Source organism: Sorex araneus, chromosome 11 (genome assembly GCF_027595985.1).
Source record: "Sorex araneus isolate mSorAra2 chromosome 11, mSorAra2.pri, whole genome shotgun sequence".
NCBI lineage: Eukaryota > Metazoa > Chordata > Mammalia > Eulipotyphla > Soricidae > Sorex > Sorex araneus.
In genome coordinates this window covers 48,879,653-48,898,190 of record NC_073312.1, presented here as the reverse complement: position 1 = coordinate 48,898,190, position 18,538 = coordinate 48,879,653, and the positions used below count along the sequence as shown (strand labels likewise).

Below are 18,538 nucleotides of genomic sequence, written 5' to 3'. Positions count from 1 at the left end.
AGGAAGGAAGGAAGGAAGGAAGGAAGGAAGGAAGGAAGGAAGTTTGAGCACCCTCCCTATGCTTCAGAACAAAGCTCCAGGACATTTCTAGATTACCACAAAAATTCAGTCCCAGGGGCTGGAGCGATAGCACAGCAGGTAGGGCGTTCGCCTTGTATGCAGCTGACCCGGGTTCGATTCCCAGCATCCCATATGGTCCCCTGAGCACCGCCAGGGGTAATTCTTGAGTGCAGAGCCAGGTGTAACCTCAGTGCATCCCTGGGTATGATCCAAAAAGCAAAAAAAATAATAATAATTCAGTTCCATAAAAGAGAGACTCCACGAATGTTTGGCATCCAATAAAATATTACAGAGCATTCAAAGAAGCAGGAAAGTGTAACCCAGTGGCAGCATATATACCTAGGAGGTATGAGGCCCAAAGTCTGAGATTCAGCACCATGAAACAAAACAGAAAACAAAGAAGCAAGACAACATGGCCTTACTCACTAAAAGGATTTCAGGGTAGCCCTTAAAACTGATCTGGAGGGGCCCTCTCAAGATGCCCCCACACCACAGACAGGAACTATTTCTTATCCTAAGGCTGTCAGCCAGGCTGGACAGGGACTCTGCTGTCCCCACCACTCCTGCCCAGGGAATGCCTCATGCAGTTCCCACCTCAAACGGCCCCCATCAGGCTTCCCCAGCCCAAACTCATCCCCTCTCCCTGGAGCAAAGAGCATGTGTGAGTAGACAGAAATGTGTGCAAGATGGGGCCAGAGACGTAGGGCATTTGCCTTGTCTGCAGCTGATGTAGGTTCGATCCCTGGCATCCCATACGGTCCCTCAAGCCCATCAGGAGTGATCCCTGAGCATTGCCGGGCTCTCTGAGAGGGACAGAGGAATTGAACCTGGGTCAGCTGCATGCAAGGCAAATGCCCTACCTGCTGTTTACTCCAAAAAGTAAAAAATGTGTGCAGGGTCTGGGCATGAGTCAGCAGGACAGAGTCTACCTTGAAAACATGAGGCCTTGAGTCTGATCCCTAACACGGCCCCATAAGTTCAGGGCAGACCCCAGCAGCACTCTCTTTGTTACTCCCCATGTCACAACAACATGTACAAATATGTTTGTACAAGGTTGTATAAGCATCACAACCAGAAAAAGAAAAAAAAAAGAGAAGAAGAAGCAAGGCATGCCAAGATACAGAAGCATGTCGGAACAGGTACACATACCCTCACCTCAACCATGAGGCTTCAGAGTGATTGAGGGGAGATTGTACCTCGCATAAATCCAACCATGCTCCCAAGGCAGAAGGGCAGATCCAACCAACTGGGCCAGGGAGATAGCACAGAAGAGAAGGTACTACCATGCATGTGGCCAACCCAGGTTCAATCCCTAACATCCCATATGGCCCCCTGGGCCCTACCAGGAGTGATCCCTGAGTGCAGAGCCAGAAGTAACCCTAACATTGCTGCATGTGGCCCCCAAACCAAAGCCAAAACTAATAAAACCAACTGAGATCCTTCTGGCAAATTCTTCCAAAGATTTAGAACCCAGGCAGCCATGTAGCTGGTGCTGGGCCTGGAACCCCAATATTAGGCCCCAGAAGACTCACTAGCATCCCACATTCATTCATCCCACATTCATTTCGTCCTGGTACCCAGAAGCAGAACTGGGGTCAGTCAGAGGCCACCTGGGCATGCTCTGCAGCAGGGGACCAGTGGGGAGGGCCACTCACCGCTGAGGATCTCATTGTTGCTCCCCCAGAAGTCAGCTACCTTGGCAGGCCTGTGGTAGAATTCATCCCTGTTGGCTGCCAGGATGAGCCTGAAGAGGAAAGCAGGAGGTCTCAGATGAAAACAGAAACAACAGCAGCGGCCAGGCGCTGAGTTTTCTTTCTCTTATTGACAAGTGCAGAGCCAGGAATGACCCCTGTGCATGGCCAGGTGTGACCCAAAAAGAAAAAAAAAAAAAGAACAGAGCGGGGCAGGGTTTAAGTGATAGTATGGCAGGTAGGACACTTGCCTGGCACACAGCTGACTCAGGTTCCATCCCTGTGCACCAGGAGTTATTCCTGACTACAGAGTCAGAAGTAACCCCTGAGCATCACTGGTGTGGCCCAATAACAAAAGGAAGGAAGGAAGGAAGGAAGGAAGGAAGGAAGGAAGGAAGGAAGGAAGGAAGGAAGGAAGGAAGGAAGGAAGGAAGGAAGGAAGGAAGGAAGGAAGGAGAGAGGAAGAGAGAGGGAGAGAGGAAAGGAGGGAGGGAGGGAGGGGAAGAAGGGAAACCAGGGAGGGATGAAGTGAGCGCTCTGCTCATTGGGGACAGAGTTTCGACATGGGAGGATGAAAGAGTTCCAGGAGGAAGTGGTGAAAGCTACATGTGCTACGTGGATGAGTCAGAAAGGCAGGTGTATCCATCCCCTGCACTCTACTAACACTGAGTTGCTCCTGTTTCTCCAGCTACTGATGGGGGATGGGAGGAGCCGAGTGGGCACGAGGGCAGGGGACAACTGCCAGTGTATCTGACCAAAATAGGCATGGCTAAGGCAAGAGGGAGTGGCGGGAAGGCCTGACGCAGCCACAGAGGCCCTGAGCAGTGGCACCCCCAAGCTGGACCCCTTCTCCCTGGACATGTTAAAGTGATGACAAGCTCCCAGGTAAGTGCCTAAGTAAATAATTTCAAACAACCTCTCTGACGGCGGGTTAAACCTCTGTCTCATTCATACGTGGATGAAGGGCTCTGGGTTCCGGCTAGGGCGCTCCTGCCAACAGAGAGGCACCTCTAGAGCCCAGAATCACAGGACATGGGTGGGGGGGAAACTGGATCAGAATCGGCCCCTCCTGATCCCCCCTTCCTCTGGCCAGTATGCCAGCTGTCCCCCACACCCAAATGACACGTCCTTGATCAGGATCCACAGACCCTACTGGCAGTGACCACTACCCAAACCCATCACCAGCAACATGGACAGTCAGCTCAGGTCAGGCTCTTGAACCCCATCACCCCAGTTCTGCTGCCCTGATCCCCTGCAGAGCCCACAAGGCAGCGCCCACACCTGGACCCACTGGGTCCTCTGTGCTGGCCACCTCATGAACTTCCATGGCTGAATGTCTGCCCTTTTGTGATCCGAGATCCACAGGACTGAGACGCATGCTTCCAGCACCCCACATGGAGTGACTGCACTGACCATGGCCCTGTCCTCACCCGTGAGCACCCACAGCCCCTCCTGCACCTACAGGTACCTGAGGCCACAGAGAAGAGGATGGCATAGAGTGGGGGTTACCATGGGAAGGATGGCAGAGGGGTTTACCACAGGAAGATGTCAGAGTGGGGTTTAACACAGGAGGATGGCATAAAGTAGGGGTTACCATGGGAAGGATGGCACAGAGTGGGAGTTACCACAGGGAGGGTGGCATAGAGTAGGAGTTACCACAGGAAGGGTGGCATAGAGTGGGAGTTACCACAGGAAGGGTGGCATAGAGTGGGAGTTACCACAGGGAGGATGGCAGAGTGGGGTTTACCACAGGAGGATGGCATAAAGTGGGGGTTACCACGAGAAGGATGGCACAGAGTGGGGGTTACCACAGGGAGGACAGCATAGAGTGGGGGTTACCACGGGGAGGATGGCATAGAGTGGGGGTTATCATGGGGAGGATGACAGTGGGAGATTACCTGTAGGCATTTTTGGAAACAGGGCGAGGATTAAACTTAAAGAAGATGATGCACATCGGGCCCAGGGGGAGGCTACACTCATGTGCGGGTTCACAAGGTCTGCAGGAAAAAGAAAGACAGTTGAGCAAAGAGGCGCCTGGGACCACCATCCCCTGACCTGCACAGCCCCCTGGTCCAGGAGACTGCCACCTCAACACGTGCCTGGCCCCACCGCAGCCGAGGAAGAGCCACAGGGCTGGGGCCTCTCCTTCACTCCTGGCGGCTCTGAGACCTGCTCACCTCAGGTTCTCCATCCTTTCCTGCCACCAGCACCAACTCCAACCCGGCCCTGCAAGGCTGAGCCCAGGGTTTCTAAGGCTGTGTACAAGCAGACACTGTCTACCTCCCAGAGCCCGGGTGCAGCCAGCGGAACTGTCAGGCCCAGTGCATGCACATCAGCAGCAGGAGCCTGGGCAAAGCCCACATGCCTGGGTCATGCGTCCACCCAGGAGTCAGCAGTGCATACTCTGTGATGGGAGCCTGGGGGAGTGTGGCTAGGATGGGAGCCCAGGGGCCCACCCCAGAGGTGATGGGGCAAGTCTGAATGGCTCACAGATGCATGGCTCACACAGTTGGATCCGTGGAGCCCCGAAGCATAGACCTGTGTGTGGGATGTGCATTTGTGTGCACGTGTGGGGGAGTGCCTGTGTGTATACATTTGTGTGCACAAGGGACATGTGTGCATAAGTATATAAATATGTGCATGAGGTGCATATGCGTTTATGTGCATGTGGGGGGTGCATCTGTGCGTGTGTGTGTGTGTGTTGTGTGTGTGTGTGTGTGTGTGTGTGTGTGTGTGAGTGCTGGTGTATGTGACTATGTGTGCATGTGTGGGTATCTAGAGGCAGCCACTGAACTTCAAGAGCAGAAGACTGGGGTGTCCTTGGGGCTGGGGAGGGCACAGGCAGGGCCTGCCAGCAGAATAGGATCGCCCAGGATGAGCTGGCCCCGCTCAGGAGAGCCCCAGCTCTAAGGCCAGGCTGTGGGCTGGGCACCCGGAGGGCCAGAGCAGAGATGAGATGCCCAGGCCTCAACCCAAGCCATAGTCACTTGTGCCACCCTGCCCTGGCTTTAGTGTGGCCATGCTGGGGAGGGAGCCACCATGCTGGACAGGCCACCCCAGGGGCCAGATGGTGCCAGCTTGGCGCCTCACCCTGAGGCCCACGCTCCACAGTTCCAGGAGAGGCCTCAATCCTGGAGACAGGCAGGCGGCCAGTGAGGGTGCCAGCGGCCACCTGTCTCTCAGCACTCATGGGAGGAGGGGCCTCCACCACCGCCACCCTGTCCTCAAAGCCATGCCAGCGCCATGTGGACAGCAAGTGGCTGGGGGAAGGAAGTCTGGCCACAGCAGGCAGAGGGGCCACCAAGGGGCTAAGGCCTGAGGGAACACTCAGACAAGGCCATGGCTGGCGCCAAGTCCCTAGATCCCTCAGGGGTCAGCCCCACAGAGGCCCCCTACCCGCTCCCGCTCACTGGCTGGGCTGGTGCAGTGAGGGGGACTCAACTGTCCCCATTGCACCACAGGATTCAGCCCTGTGTTCCCCCTCAGACTTCCCCTGGCTGGAGACTTCTGGGAACCAGCTTGTGTTTTCAGCGAGGTTCCGGGCCTCAGGGGACTGAGGCAGCAAGGTGGGAGGCAGCCTCGGGTGGAGAAGCACAGGGGCGCCAGGCGCTGGCAGGTCAGCAGCGAGAGATGCTGAGGGGCAGGCGTGCCCAGCACCACAGGGGTCTGGAGGATAGTGCGGGCTGCAACCCGCCTTGAAGTATCCTGGTGGTGTCCCCTGGGGGCCAGGAGCTCCCGGGGGTGCCCAACACCCCCAATACTGGGACCAGGCTACTGCCTTCCCCCCACCCCTGATAAAAACAACTCAAACATCCAAAGGATGAGGAAGATCTTCCAGAACTGAGGAGGCCACGCCGGGTTTGGCCAACATCTTGGAGAATGTGGGATCCAGAGAGGATGGTGGAGCCCAGGGCCACTCCTCTGCCATGTGCTCATCTGGGTCAGGGGTCCAGAGGCATAGGTGCTTGAGGCCTCTGCAGTGAGTGGGGCTGAGAGAAATTCCCAAGTCCGTTGTCCCAGGGTTCTGGCAAGAGCCCCCAAGAGAAGCTGGAACCCTGGGGGGAGCAACTATCAGGGGGTGACTGGGGGCACCTGCCCACAGCCACCCCTGGGGCCATAGGGACAGCGCTTGAAGTGAGGGTGGCCTAAGAAACTCCATGGGCAGAACCCGGGTCAATGAGGGGGTTCAGGGACCCTCACACCTAGAACTGTTTTTGTTCTGACAGGCACACCCATGTTAGGGGTCATTCCCAGCCATGCTCAGGGGACAAGGCGGTGCCAGCAACCCAAACTGGGCCTCCCACATCAGGGGCTCCAGCCTTTGAGTCATGTCCCTAGCCCCCAAACACCTGTCTTGAGGGGCTCCTCCATGGGCAGGATCCCTGATGCCTGGCAAACAAAAGTGCTCCTCATCTAGAGCTGGAAGAGACCCCACCGTCTTGGGGGTGAAGAGCAGCACCATCGGGGAGGACCACAGATCAACCAGCACCCCGAGAGCACCAGGCAGCAGACACAGAGAGCGTCCCCACCGCACAACCCCCACTCCCAGCAGAGCTGGGGAGGCAGTGACCACGGAGACCAGGAGGAGCCCCGGGAAGCACATGCAGAGCAAGAAGCCACTGTCGGTGCTAACTGAACCCGTGAGAGACTGTAACAGGTGAGAGAGTTGCTGAGAAGGGTCAGTGGAATCAGACAACACTGTCCGGGACAGCAAACCTGAGCAGGGCTGCAGACACGGTTCCTCACTGCCCCCCAATCCAGTATAGGGGCCAGGAGAACCGTGTCCTTCATCCTGGGAACACTTTTCTCTCCAAGAGAATGTTTAGGTGTGGCCAGCTGGAGCCTTCTATGGCAGATTTCCAATCTTAGACCTACTATCTGCTCTCAGAATAAGTAAAGTACTCAGTGGCCCCTGGCAATCTTCTTCCCTTAAGCAAACAGAATTTTTTCCCCCCAAACCTGGCAATGTCAGGGGTTATTCCTGGCTTTGCAATCAGGAATCACTACTGACGGGCTCAGGGGACCACATGGAATTCCAGGGATTGAAACTGGACTGGCTGTGTGCAAGGGAAGCGCCCTGCCCATTGTACTATTGCTCCAGCCTCCAGAGTTTTGTTTTGGGGCCACACCCGGTGATGCTTCGTGGGTACTCCAAGCTCTGCACTCAGAAATTACTCCTGGTTGGGCTTGGGTGACCAACCACATGGGGTGCTGTGGATCAAACCCAAGTCAGCCAAGTGCAAGGCAAGTGCTCAACCTGCTGTACTATCTCTCCAGCTCAAACAAATAGGTACAATTTGGTGCTGCCCGGCACCCTACCCCCTGCCCAGAGGCAGTATACTGCCTACTTTGGGAAACATTGGTCTATGGCCCCCCCAGGCCCAGGGCAGGCAGCAGTGGGAGCCAATCTGCTAATGACCAGCAGGCCCAGAGCCACAGTGCCAAAGGCTGTCCCCCGATTCATGGCCCCAGGAGAGACTATGCCACCTGGCCCTTGCCACTAGAGAGGAGCAGCTTGTGCCAGCCTCAGCAGCCCTGACACCGCTGGTCTCCGGGTCGGCTTGCTGGGGAGGATTCCGGGCAGGAGCTGCTCTGCCAGAGGGGCTCAGCCAGATGCGGCCCTGCCAAGCTGGCCGGGGTGGGTAGCCGGCCTGCCTCTCCAGATGCACTGAGGGAAGGTCTGCGCTGGTGCTCCAGGCAGCCCGGCGCCAGAAGTGTGGACATAGGTCCCAGGGCTGTGGCCTCGGTGAAGACGTGGTCATTGGGAGGGAAGGACGAGAGGAAAGCCAGCCCCTGGGGAGGGGACCATCAGGAACTGCCTTTCTCTCCAGTCCCTCGCCCCCCACTCGAGCAGGCCTGCTGCCCACCAGCTATAGCCTGAGGCCTGGCCAAGGAGCCCATCGTCCTGACGCGCCCTCTTGTGCCTAGGGTGGCCTCCCTCCCTGCTCTGGCAGTCAGGATGGCAGCCAGGGATGCCACCAAAGGGGGCAGGTGCCACACAATCTGGGTCTTTGGGCATGAGGCACTGCCTGCAGGAGGCTGGGCCCCACTGACCAGCTGGGGGCACCCCTCTCCCCAGACCCCACTGCTGACACCTCGAGGACTATGCTCAGGGTGAAGGAGCCCAGGAGAAGTGAGGCTGGGGCTAAGGGGCCTCTGGGACTCTGCGGCTGCTCCCAGGTGGCCCCAGAGGGCCAGGACCCATTACCTGCACTGCGCAGCCCTACCGGGCACTCACCTGGCTGCAGGCAGGGCATCCGGGGAACCTGCTGGCCTCAGTGACTGCCCTACAGCCAACACCCCCTAGGCACAAGAAGCCCTGAGGAAAGCCTGCATGTGTCCCCTCACTGAAGTCCCTGTGCCCACAGGGGGCACACAGGCAGGGAGGCTTGGGAGGCCCCCAAAGGCAACTGAGGTAGAGAAGGAGCCAAATCATGTGGTGACAGTTCCAGGAGCCACTGGGATGAGAGACCAGAGCCTGTGACTAGGACCGGATAACCCCCACAGGAGGCCTCAGTGGAGACTCACAGCACCAGTGCTCGTGAGCCCAGAACCACACTGCTGAGGGGATAAGGTCACCCACGTCTGGCACGAGGACCTAACAGGATGCTTCCTGTGGCCCAAGTCGTTCCACAGGGAAAGCAGGGGGCTGGAGCTGCTGGCACCAACCCTGGGGTGGGTGCAGGCCTGCCAGGCCCAGGTCCGCAGCATCCTCACTGTGGCTGACCTGTGGTGCCAACCTCTACGACTCAGAGGCTCCGAGCGCAGAAGGCAGCAGGGCACTCCCTCTACCAAGAGCTCGTGTAAAGAGCTGAGCTTTGGCTGGAGCAACCAAACAGAGGTTTGGGCACTTGCCTGGCATGCATTGACCTTAGTTCAATGCCCTTAACCACACATAAGCCTGGAATGATGCTTACAGGCACAAGGCACAGCTCAAGGCCTGAGTTTGGTCTCCAGCACCACATATGGTCCTTCAAGCATGCTCTGAGCACCAAGAGAAAAGCCCCTGAGCACTCCCCGGGATGCCCCCAAACCAAAAAGAATATTTTTTCTTTTTGGGTCACACCCAGCAATGCTCAGAGGCTACTTCCTGGCTCTGCACTCAGGAATTACTCCTGGCGGTGCTCAGGGGACCATATGGGATGCTGGGAATCGAACCCCGTGTCGGCCGCATGCAAGGCAAACGCCCTACCCGCTGTGCTATTGCTCCAGCCCACCCCCCTTTTCTTTCTTTTAGAAATTTTTTTAAATAAAAATAAATAAATAAATCCTATACAGGGTACAGGAAGGTTGCTCAAAGGACTAGAGTATATGCCATGCAGTGTGCTAGGCTCAATCCCTGGCATGGCACAGTCCCCAGGACATTCACTGCTGGTGGCCCCAGCACCATGCGACCCCAACGAGACATATTAGGCCCAAGCAAGCACTGAATCATCAGGGCCCACAGAGCCAAGCTGAGCATTGCCAGGAGTGGCCTTCAGACCCACTGATGCACTAGTAACCAGACAAATCAACTTGGAACCAAACAGGAACAAAGCACTCGTAGGAAGAGAAGGCTGCAGGTCAGGAAATGCATCCTCGTCGATAGCATCTGACAGGGGCTGAGTGGGGGAGCACAGGGCCCCCAGCCCTGAGGCTCTAATTCAGGCCAGGCAGAAACATGTGCAAACATACAAGGTCAGAATACCCACCATCGCCTTGCCATGGGCTCCTGCTAGAAACTTCTGGCAGGTTTCTAGGTAGACTGTGTTCTACGGGAAGCACTTCGCCTTCCAGGGCAGGCTCAACCAGCCTCAGCCTGTACCTCTCCTCCCCCACCCTCACCCTGCACCACCCTCAGCCCACACCTCTGCTCTCCCACCCTCACCCTGCACCACCCTCAGCCCACACCTCTGCTCCCCCTTCAGCCTGCACCACCCTCCCCCTGCACCTCTGTTCAGTCTCCCCATTAAGCCAGCCACCCTGGCCACACGAGCAGCAGTTCCCACATACCTGAAGTCCATCGACACCTGAATCCCCACCAGAACTGGGAAAGGAAAAGCAAAAGGCAAGAGCCAGGGCCTCCTCAGGTACTGGGAAGCAGTCTGAGGAGCAGCTGGCTTTGCCCTCTCCCAAGCACCTGGAAATCCTATCAAACAGGAAGTGTGGGTCACAGATGGGCACCAACTCCTCTCAGCGCCTGGCTGAGGGAAGCAGGGGAACTTTCCAGGCACTACCGCCCATCTGCTGATAACGCTTTTGACGGTTTTCCTAGCATCCTCCATCCTAGCTGCTCACCCATCATTTCTGAGATCATCCCATTCCTCACTGTCGGGAAGCCCCAGTCCTTCAGGTGGATCAGACTCCAACTTTACTCCCTGTAGCAGTTAAGAAAAGATAATACAGGGGGGCTGGAGCGATAGCACAGCGGGTCGGGCGTTTGCCTTGCACGCGGCCAACCCAGGTTCGATTCCCAGCATCCCATATGGTCCCCTAAGCACCACCAGGAGTAATTTCTGAGTGCAAAGCCAGGAGTAACCCCTGTGCATCGCCAGGTGTGACCCAAAAAGCAAAAAAAAAAAAGAAAAGATAATACAGCAGGTAGGGTCTTTGCCTTGCAAGTGGTCGACCAGGGTTCGACCCTTGTACCCCATAGGGTCTCCTGAGGCCTACGAGGAGTGATCCCTGAGCACAGAGTCAGGAGCAAGCCTTGAAGACTAGCCAAATGTAGCCCCCAAAGAAAAACCAAACAAAGAAAAAGAAAAAGTTCAAGGAAAAGACAATCGCTCGGGTCTTGCTAAAGACACAGGCGAAGAGCAAGAGAGGAGACTGGTGGTTCAGATGAGGGCTAGCGGGGAGCCAGGGTCGATCTGCTTCCCTAGCAACCTGATGAAAGACAGATAGGGGTGCTCATAGAGTCCACTAGGAAAGGAGGCCAAAAGGACCCTGCCTGCCCCTCAAGCTGCCTCCCCCAACCCCTCCCCTGCGATGCAGCTTGGCCTGTGGTAGTGCCCATCAGTCTGTGAATGTAAAGCAAATGGGCCCTGCCTGACAGCACAGGGGCAGGCCTCCCTGCAGTGCAGAGCGAGCCCCTTGCTTTCAACTGCCTGCCATGCTAGTGCTTGACTCAGTTCTCAGAACTGCCAGTTGTCTGCCTGTGTGGATGGTGTGGGCTGAGAACCCCACATGCATCCCTTGCTGGACAGCCATCTATCCACCCCCTTGGGGAGGAGGTGCAGGCACAGAGCCCCTCAGGGGGGACTGCATGTGCCACATGCTGGCTGAATCACTTTCGCTATGGCATCAACTCTGTGATCCTGCTTGGTGATTCACAGAATCTTTTAGAACTCCAGTTGTGCCATACACACATACTCTCTCTCCCTCTCTCTCTCTCTCTCTCTCTCTCTCTCTCTCTCTCTCTTCTCTCTCTCTCTCTCTCTCTCTCTCTCTCTCTCTCTCTCTCTCTCTCTCTCACACACACACACACACACACACACACCAGGCACTAGGTGGAGGTACCCGGGTTCCGTGGAGCGACACAAACTAGGGAGCCATAGCCTGGAAGTGGAGGTCACCCCAAGCTCATCCCCAGTCACGCCCACACACCAAGATGCTAACGGTGGGACAAGAAATGTCACCTGATGTTGGATATCATTGGTTTGTCCTTTCTCCCTTGCCACAGAATTTGGGTTTATCTGGTAATAATCTCTAAGTAATTCTAGACTACATTGGTATGTCCTGCTCCCCTTGCCACTAGGAACTTAGGTATATCAGTCACTCCCATTCCTTTGTTTATCTGTAGCCACTTCTACCAGTTTATCTGCTCTTCCTCTAATCAAACTCTGTTAATTTGTAAGGTCAGACCTTGCTAGGACAGTGTACTTGTATTATAAGTTAATATTGTCTTTCTCCTCTCTTATGTCTTTTGAATAGTTTACTTTAAAACAATATCCTTTTTGTGTGGACAAAGAAAGACATTTATTAATATGCTTTGGTAACATGGGATTTAATTGGCTTCAAATATTATTCACTCCCGGGCATCTGCTTTCTCAACTTAAGCCTCAGCTGCCCTTGCTTCCTAGCACCCCCAAAAGCAGGGTCCCAACGAGGGACGGGATGGACCCAGGGCAAGCGGTGAGTTATGTGCTACCCTGGCATCGAGATGGGCCTGGCCAAAGCGCCTAATGCTTAACTATATGTTAAAAGCTTGGTCATGGGCATGTCATGTCATGATCCAAAAGCAAAGATGAGACTAGGGCCCTGCTAGGGCTAGGAAAGACTAATCTGGCCTGAGCGCTGTAGTCTGAGATCGAGGTGACCCCCCTGGAGAGCAATTCTATAAGCTTAATGCGTCTCTTGCTATGTCCATACAAAATGATTTATAATATGAATACTTATATGTTAGTTGGACAAGGAGAGAAGAAACACACCCATGGGATTCCACTCTTGGGCGGATGTCCTGCTGAAAGAGATTCTGTCCTAGTGAAAGCATCCCCTAAGGGATAGAACTTTACCCCTCATTGATTGTAACCACACCTATGCATAAGCCCAGGCCTGCCGCATCCTGAGCAGGATGCGGGGGATTTAAGGCGGCTGTATGAGGGGGCTGGGGGGAGTTCCGGAGAAGCAGAGAGAGAGACGGGAGTGTATAGAGAGAAGATTGGAATAAACTGCGATTGAGACCAAACATCTTGCCTCCGTTCCTTCATTCGCCCTGTGCCTGGCTCGGTGCGGTGAGGCGCTCCTCCCGCCCCCGTTCCTTTTCTTTTACACCTGTAGTGCTGGGGACATTTGGTGGCCAGAAATAAGACTTGTCCTTGGGAGCGGACATCAGGGCAGGCCCACCCCATCCAGGGGACACAAGGGAGAACTCTGGGACCGTGTGGTGGCTCTGACACCCTGACAGGATGGCAGCTGCACCTCTGGGGTCAAGGACACAACCATGCGCCAGACACTTAAAATGTGGGACTTTTGGAGGTGGGGGTGGAGAGGGAAGTCTGGCCACTCCTGGCAACTCAGCCTTGCTGTGTAAGTCTAAGGGATGATCAGGCTTCACAGTGCTCGGGGGTCACCAGTGATGATGCGTAGGTGGGAGGGAGGGAGGGAGGTAGGGAGGGAGAGAGGGAGGAAGGGAGGGAGGAGGGAGAGGATGGGTACTGGGGATCAAACTCAGCACCTGAAGCATGCAAGACCTGCACTCAACCCCACTGAGCTATTTCCTGAAAACGATGCACTCTTCTAGCAGACACCATCTCCATCAAGTGGGGGGAAGGAGGGATGACACACTCAAGGATGGCGCTGGGCAGCAGAGCACATTGTTTATTTGAAAGTTTCTGGATTTTAACCCCAGTATTGCAAAACAAAAATCAAAATAAAACAAAAAGACTGCTTCACCCAAGCCCCACTTCAAAGCTCCCTGCTACAGGAAAGTGACCCTGCCTTCCATCCCCGCTGACTTAGAACTGTTCCTATGGGCAGGCAGAGGGGAGGCACGAAAGACCAGACAAAGACACTCAAGGGAGACTGGGGAAGGGATTCAGCCCTGGCTCTAAACATCTCCATACTGCAAGAAGCTACATAATGCCGTGAATGGAGAGCAAGGGAGGGGGCAGTACTTCCCTTTGGGAACTGAAAAGGTAAAGGGAAGGTGGGCCGGCAGAGGCGCAGAGGGGAGAGGAGCAACAAGGTAGGACAAGGCCAGGCAAACATTTTCACCAAGACTTGGGGCCTCAACCTGCTGGTATTCAGGCTCTGCACAATCACCCACCACGACCTAGGCTCTGGGAACCTCATTTCTTACACTTCTTGTTCAGCACATTTGGGGAGACATTGTTCTGGCTAGACCAGCCTGTCCATGGTCTCGAGAGGTCTTGCAGAAGTCGGGGCCTCTCAGACTCCCAGTAGCAGAGCTGGGAAGCCAGGTCACTTGCCCCTAGCCCCTAGGGCTGAGTTGCTGGGGGGCGGCCCCCAGGGCAGAGCAGAAAGCTCAAGCTGTTCTTTCCTTGGGTGAGCAGCTCTTTCCTGCTGCTGGCAGAGGAGGTAAACAGGCCTGGGCACACACTGGAGCTACTCCGGGACTTGGCTGTGAGCCCTGAGCTCTGTAACTCGTCCAGAGTGGCAGACCCACTCCTGCAGGTCTCTGTCCTCCCCCCTGCTCAAGCACGAGGGCACCTTGATCTTGATTTGACTATGGGACATTGCTCAGGGACAAGTCTCCTTTTGTTTCTGTTTAGGGGCCACACCCAGCTGTGTTCAGGGCTTATTCCTGGCTCTGTGCTCAGAGGTCTCTCCCGGAGAGACTCTGGGAACCATAGAGGGTGGTGCTGAGAATCAAACTTACCCCCTGGATGATCTCTCCAGAAGCCAGGGGACACATTTGTTTTTTGCTTGTGATACCCTCTCCTAAGATGTTTGAGGCATTTCAGGAGCACAAAATCAGCCCCACATTCAGGGTCATTATTCCTTGTCTCCTGAAGGAGCAGCAAGGAAGGGCACCAAGAACAGTCCAAAAGGCTCAGAATAGGGGCTAGAATGATAGCACAATGGGTAGGGCATTTGCCTTGCACATGGCTGACCCGGGTTCGATCCCCAGCATCCCATATGGTCCTCTGGGCACCGCCAGGAGTAATTCCTGAGTGCAGAGCCAGGAGTAACCCCTGTGCATCGCCGGGTGTGACTCAAAAAGCAAAAAAAGGAAAAAAGAAAAAAATAACAAAAAAACAAAAGGCTCAGAATAGGGGTGACCTCTGAACCTTCAGTCCCCACAAGCCAGGGATCGGCCCAGCCTCCCAGTGGTCCCCGTGAGCCTAGGCTCATAAAGGAGAAGGGTCCAAGCAAACCCTCAAAGTGAACAGGTCCCGAAGACATGGACAAAGTCCAGGCAGCCAACCCCGAGTAGCCACCACCCCAGGAGACCGTGGCTGGCCCATGCACCATGGAGTTTAGGCATTTTCTCTTGGCACTCTAATAGAAAAGTTGGCAGAGAAAGGAAAAGACTGTGCAATAACGTGAAAGGGCAGCTCCGTGGCCCCAGGGCCACGGTTCTCAACACAAAATCCCATGCCCCATGCCCGCCAAAGTCAGACTCTGCATGTACCCACAGGTACCCACTCACACCTCAGCCAAGGATGGATCCAGGCTCCACCGTCTGCCACAGGGTCAGCAGCAATATGTGGCCCCAAGTCAGGAAGCCCATTTCACTCCTGCTTGGGCCATTTCTCTCCAGACCTGCTCTGGAGCCCCTCATCTCTCCACAGGGAGAAGCAGCACCCGGGTACTTCCAAAGAGCTCGCCCCCCCCCCCCACCCCTCACCTCTGAAAAAGCCAGGCACAGGAAGGCATAGCCAACACCATACATGATGATGACCTCAGTGCATCGTGATTCAAACAGCCCATAAATGAAGACAAAAGCTGCCTGTGGCAAAGCTGACAGCACGGGGGAAGGAAACAACTGATTTTGACCTGAGGGATTAGGATCAGCAGACATCCCAGAACAAACACAGCTGCAGGACTTGGGGTGAAAGGTCAGGGGCTGAAGGGGGGTAAGAGCAAGTGACTTCCCTGCCCCATAAGAGAGCTGGGATTGGGGTGGGAGGCGGGGGGAGCAGTGAAGAGGCATTACTATGACATGGCACCTCAGTTTCTGTCCTTGACTCTAGGGTTTGGCCCATGAATATTTGCCCCCAAAGGTGGCCCTGGAGAATTCAGGACTAAGTGCAACCAAGCACGTCTGAAGTACTGCCAGCTGTAGGCACCCAGAACTGGCCATCCCAACCTTCACTTGCCTTGTGGAAGGGTTCTGTGACCACACAGCAGGACCAGGGCAGGCGGTGGCACAACCTAAGACAGGACAACTGGAGCAAGGGGCTCACCTGAGGCTCAGGGAAGGTACAAGGGTAGAAGGGTCACTCTCAAGCTGGGGCCCAAGAAAGGTGGCAGAGCTGGGGGTGCTGGAGTTGGGGAAGGTGGGGAAGGGTCTCAAGTCAGCAGCAGAGCCAGCCCTTACCCAGATCTAGAGGTGGGGGAGGTGGGGAGGTGGGGTATGCTGTGTTTGGAGCAAGGATGAGCCAGCACCAGCTGTCACCCTGCTGTCCCGCAAAAGAACGCAGGCAAAGGGCAGCGTGACTCAGGGTTCCAGAGCTGTCCTGAAGTCTAGCCCACTCATCTTGCAGAGACCACGCAGCTCCCCGCCCGTTCCGTCTCTGCCAGTTTTCCAGAGGTGGCGGCGCTCCAGCCGCGGGTAGGGATCGCTGGAAACGCGCTCCAGTACCGCGCTGGGCACTTCGTCAGCCCGGGCCAGTTGGTTTCCCCTAACCCGATCGCCTGATTTCCATTCTGTCTCAGGAAGGAGAAACTGAGGCTGAATGGGGTAAGGCGCAGCCCCACTCCTCCAGGCCCGCGCCCCCAGGGCCCTGGGCCGCGAGCCCGGGCCGGATCCGGGGAACAGAGTCCACCGGCCCAGGTCGCCGGCCGCACACTCACCGCCTCCGCAGCCGCCGACTTCCGGGTGCCGCGCCCGCGCACCGCTGCCACCGCCTAGGCCCCGCCCCCAGGACCTTTGGGTTCACACCATTGGACTGAGATATTAGGGGCGGGGCTATACGGTGCATCCAGGAGCGCTGTTGGCTACGCCCGCTGTCGCTCGGGGATGCAGCTCCTGTCGCCCCGCCCGCAGGGCTGCGCCAAGTCTAAGGGGCTGCACTGGAGTCTAGGCATCTCTTGAGCCCCAGGCAGCCTTCCCAGTCTCTTTGACACACCCGCATGAGGTCGCTGAGGCTTGTCACTGCGTCAGGATCCAGTGTGAGCTCGATTACCTGGCCGTCCACTCCGATCTTCCTGACATCCCTGCCAAGCTCAGGGTAGACTTTGGATCCAACACTTCTAGCCATGGTAGCTTTTGAATACACCTGAAGGCCCTAAGGATAAAGGGCAGACCCGGCCTGAACTGGGTGTCCAAGTGAGCAATACAGGGTATTTCGTAGGTTCCCTGCTCTCTAGTAGTCTCTCAACTGTGTCTAGTGCTCAAACGCAGGGGAAATGGAGAGTCAGAGGCTCAGGACTGATCCAAAGTGGATATTCAACAAGCTGACAAGGATGAAAATTACATTAGGCATGATGTACTAGCAGTCTAAACTCAGGATCCTGGTCCATAGTTTTCACTCACCCCATTTTACAGGTACAAGAACCAAGGCTTGTACAAGAACAGTTACATTTTGCGGGGAGGGGGTCACCCACAGCTGTGCTCAGGACTTAATCCTGGCTCTGTTCTCAAGGATCACTCCTGGGGGCTGGGGAGATAGCACAGCGGGTAGGGCGTTTGCCTTGCACGCGGCAGACCCGGGTTCAAATCCCAGCATCCCATATGGTCCCCTGAGCACGGCCAGGGGTAATTCCTGAGTGCAGAGCCAGGAGTAACCCCTGTGCATCGCCAGGTGTGACCCAAAAAAAGCAAAAAAAAAAAAAAGGATCACTCCTGGCAGGGTTCAGGAGACCATATAGGATTTCAGGGACTCAACCAGGGTCAGCCACATGCAAGGCAAGCACCCAACCCACTCTACTATTACTCCAGCCACAGAGCAGTTACATTTCTTTTTTTTTTTTTTTGCTTCACACCCAGCGATGCACAGGGGTTACTCCTGGCTCATGCACTCAGGAATTACTCCTGGCGGTGCTTGGGGGACCATATGGGATGCTAGGATCAAACCCGGGTCGGCCGCGTGCAAGGCAAACGCCCTACCCACTGTGCTATCGTTCCAGCCCCAGCAGTTACATTTCTTGTTTGTATTAAACAAATGGGGGGAAAGTGAGTCAGAAAGATAGTATACCAGTAGGATGCTTGCTTTGCGCAAAGTCAACCCAGGTTCAATTACCAGCACCCCCAGAGCCAGGCAAGAGTGATCCCTGAGTGCAGGGTCTGGAGAAAGCTCTGAAAAGCAATGGATGTGCCCCTCCCCACAAAAAAAGTGTCAGAAGACAATCATTGGATTAGTTCCATAACCCTTTTATGGAGGAAGGTGGTTTGGGGGCTTACTCCTGGTTCTATGCTCAGGAGTCACTCCTGATTGATGGTGCTGGGATGGCTTCTATAGCTCTTTGTTGAAGATCCAGACACCCTGATCCTGGCCTAGAGTAGTGATGCCTAACCAAAAACTGGGCTCAGGAAGAGGACAGGCCTGACTGGTCATCAGCAATGACAAACATCAATCAAATTTCCCTGACACAGCAAAGTTCCTTCCACTCCCACTCTCCTCCCCTTTTGTTCTCTCATGTGTATTCATCCTGGAACCCAACAGAAGCCCTTTACAGGCAAAGAAATAAAGAACTGGGCCTGAGGACTTACAGTCAGCAGGTGGCAGACCCAGCAGACAATTGGTCCCTTCCACTCCTTCCTCACCCCATTTCCTGAACTGGAAATTGTACTGAGTTGGTGCGGTTGGTTCCCTCTGGGCAGTTAGACCAGATGGTCCAACCAAGAGGTGGCAGTGTTGCATAAGCAGAACGTAGAGTTTATGAGTAAGTATCCTAGAACATGGATGGAGCAGAAGCTGTTAAGTTCATGTCCCACTGGGGTCTGTGAGATAGCCCAGTGGTCAGGGATACATGATTTGCACGTGCCAGGGCCTGAGTTTGTACTCAGATACAATGTGGTGAATAGCCACCCTCTACACTGCTGGGTATAGTCCTGGAGGCCCTGATCACTGCCACAGTGTCTCTGGGGGCCCCCAGCTCTAGAGGGCCTGCCTGGGCTGCTGGCTGCTCAACATCATCAAACCCTTGCACTGAGCTGAACCACTCAATTGGCCAAGAAT

The 18,538-nt window shown here is 55.4% G+C and overlaps 1 protein-coding gene across 3 annotated transcripts in view; it reads right to left on the bottom strand.

Moving 5' to 3' along the window:
• Window positions 1-16,271, bottom strand: part of TANGO2 (transport and golgi organization 2 homolog) — a 39,811-nt gene extending 23,540 nt beyond the window's left edge. Inside the window, exons 1-3 of one of the 3 annotated variants that reach the window (XM_004607483.2) lie at window positions 16,212-16,271; window positions 3,650-3,748; window positions 1,716-1,804 (exon numbers count right to left, since the gene is read on the bottom strand). In XM_004607483.2, coding sequence (XP_004607540.1) covers window positions 1,716-1,804; window positions 3,650-3,705 — 145 coding nt within the window. In that variant the 5' untranslated portion in view covers window positions 3,706-3,748; window positions 16,212-16,271. The other 2 variants (XM_055119372.1, XM_055119371.1) reach the window with 2 other exon arrangements.
• Window positions 16,272-18,538: the final 2,267 nt, after the last annotated feature.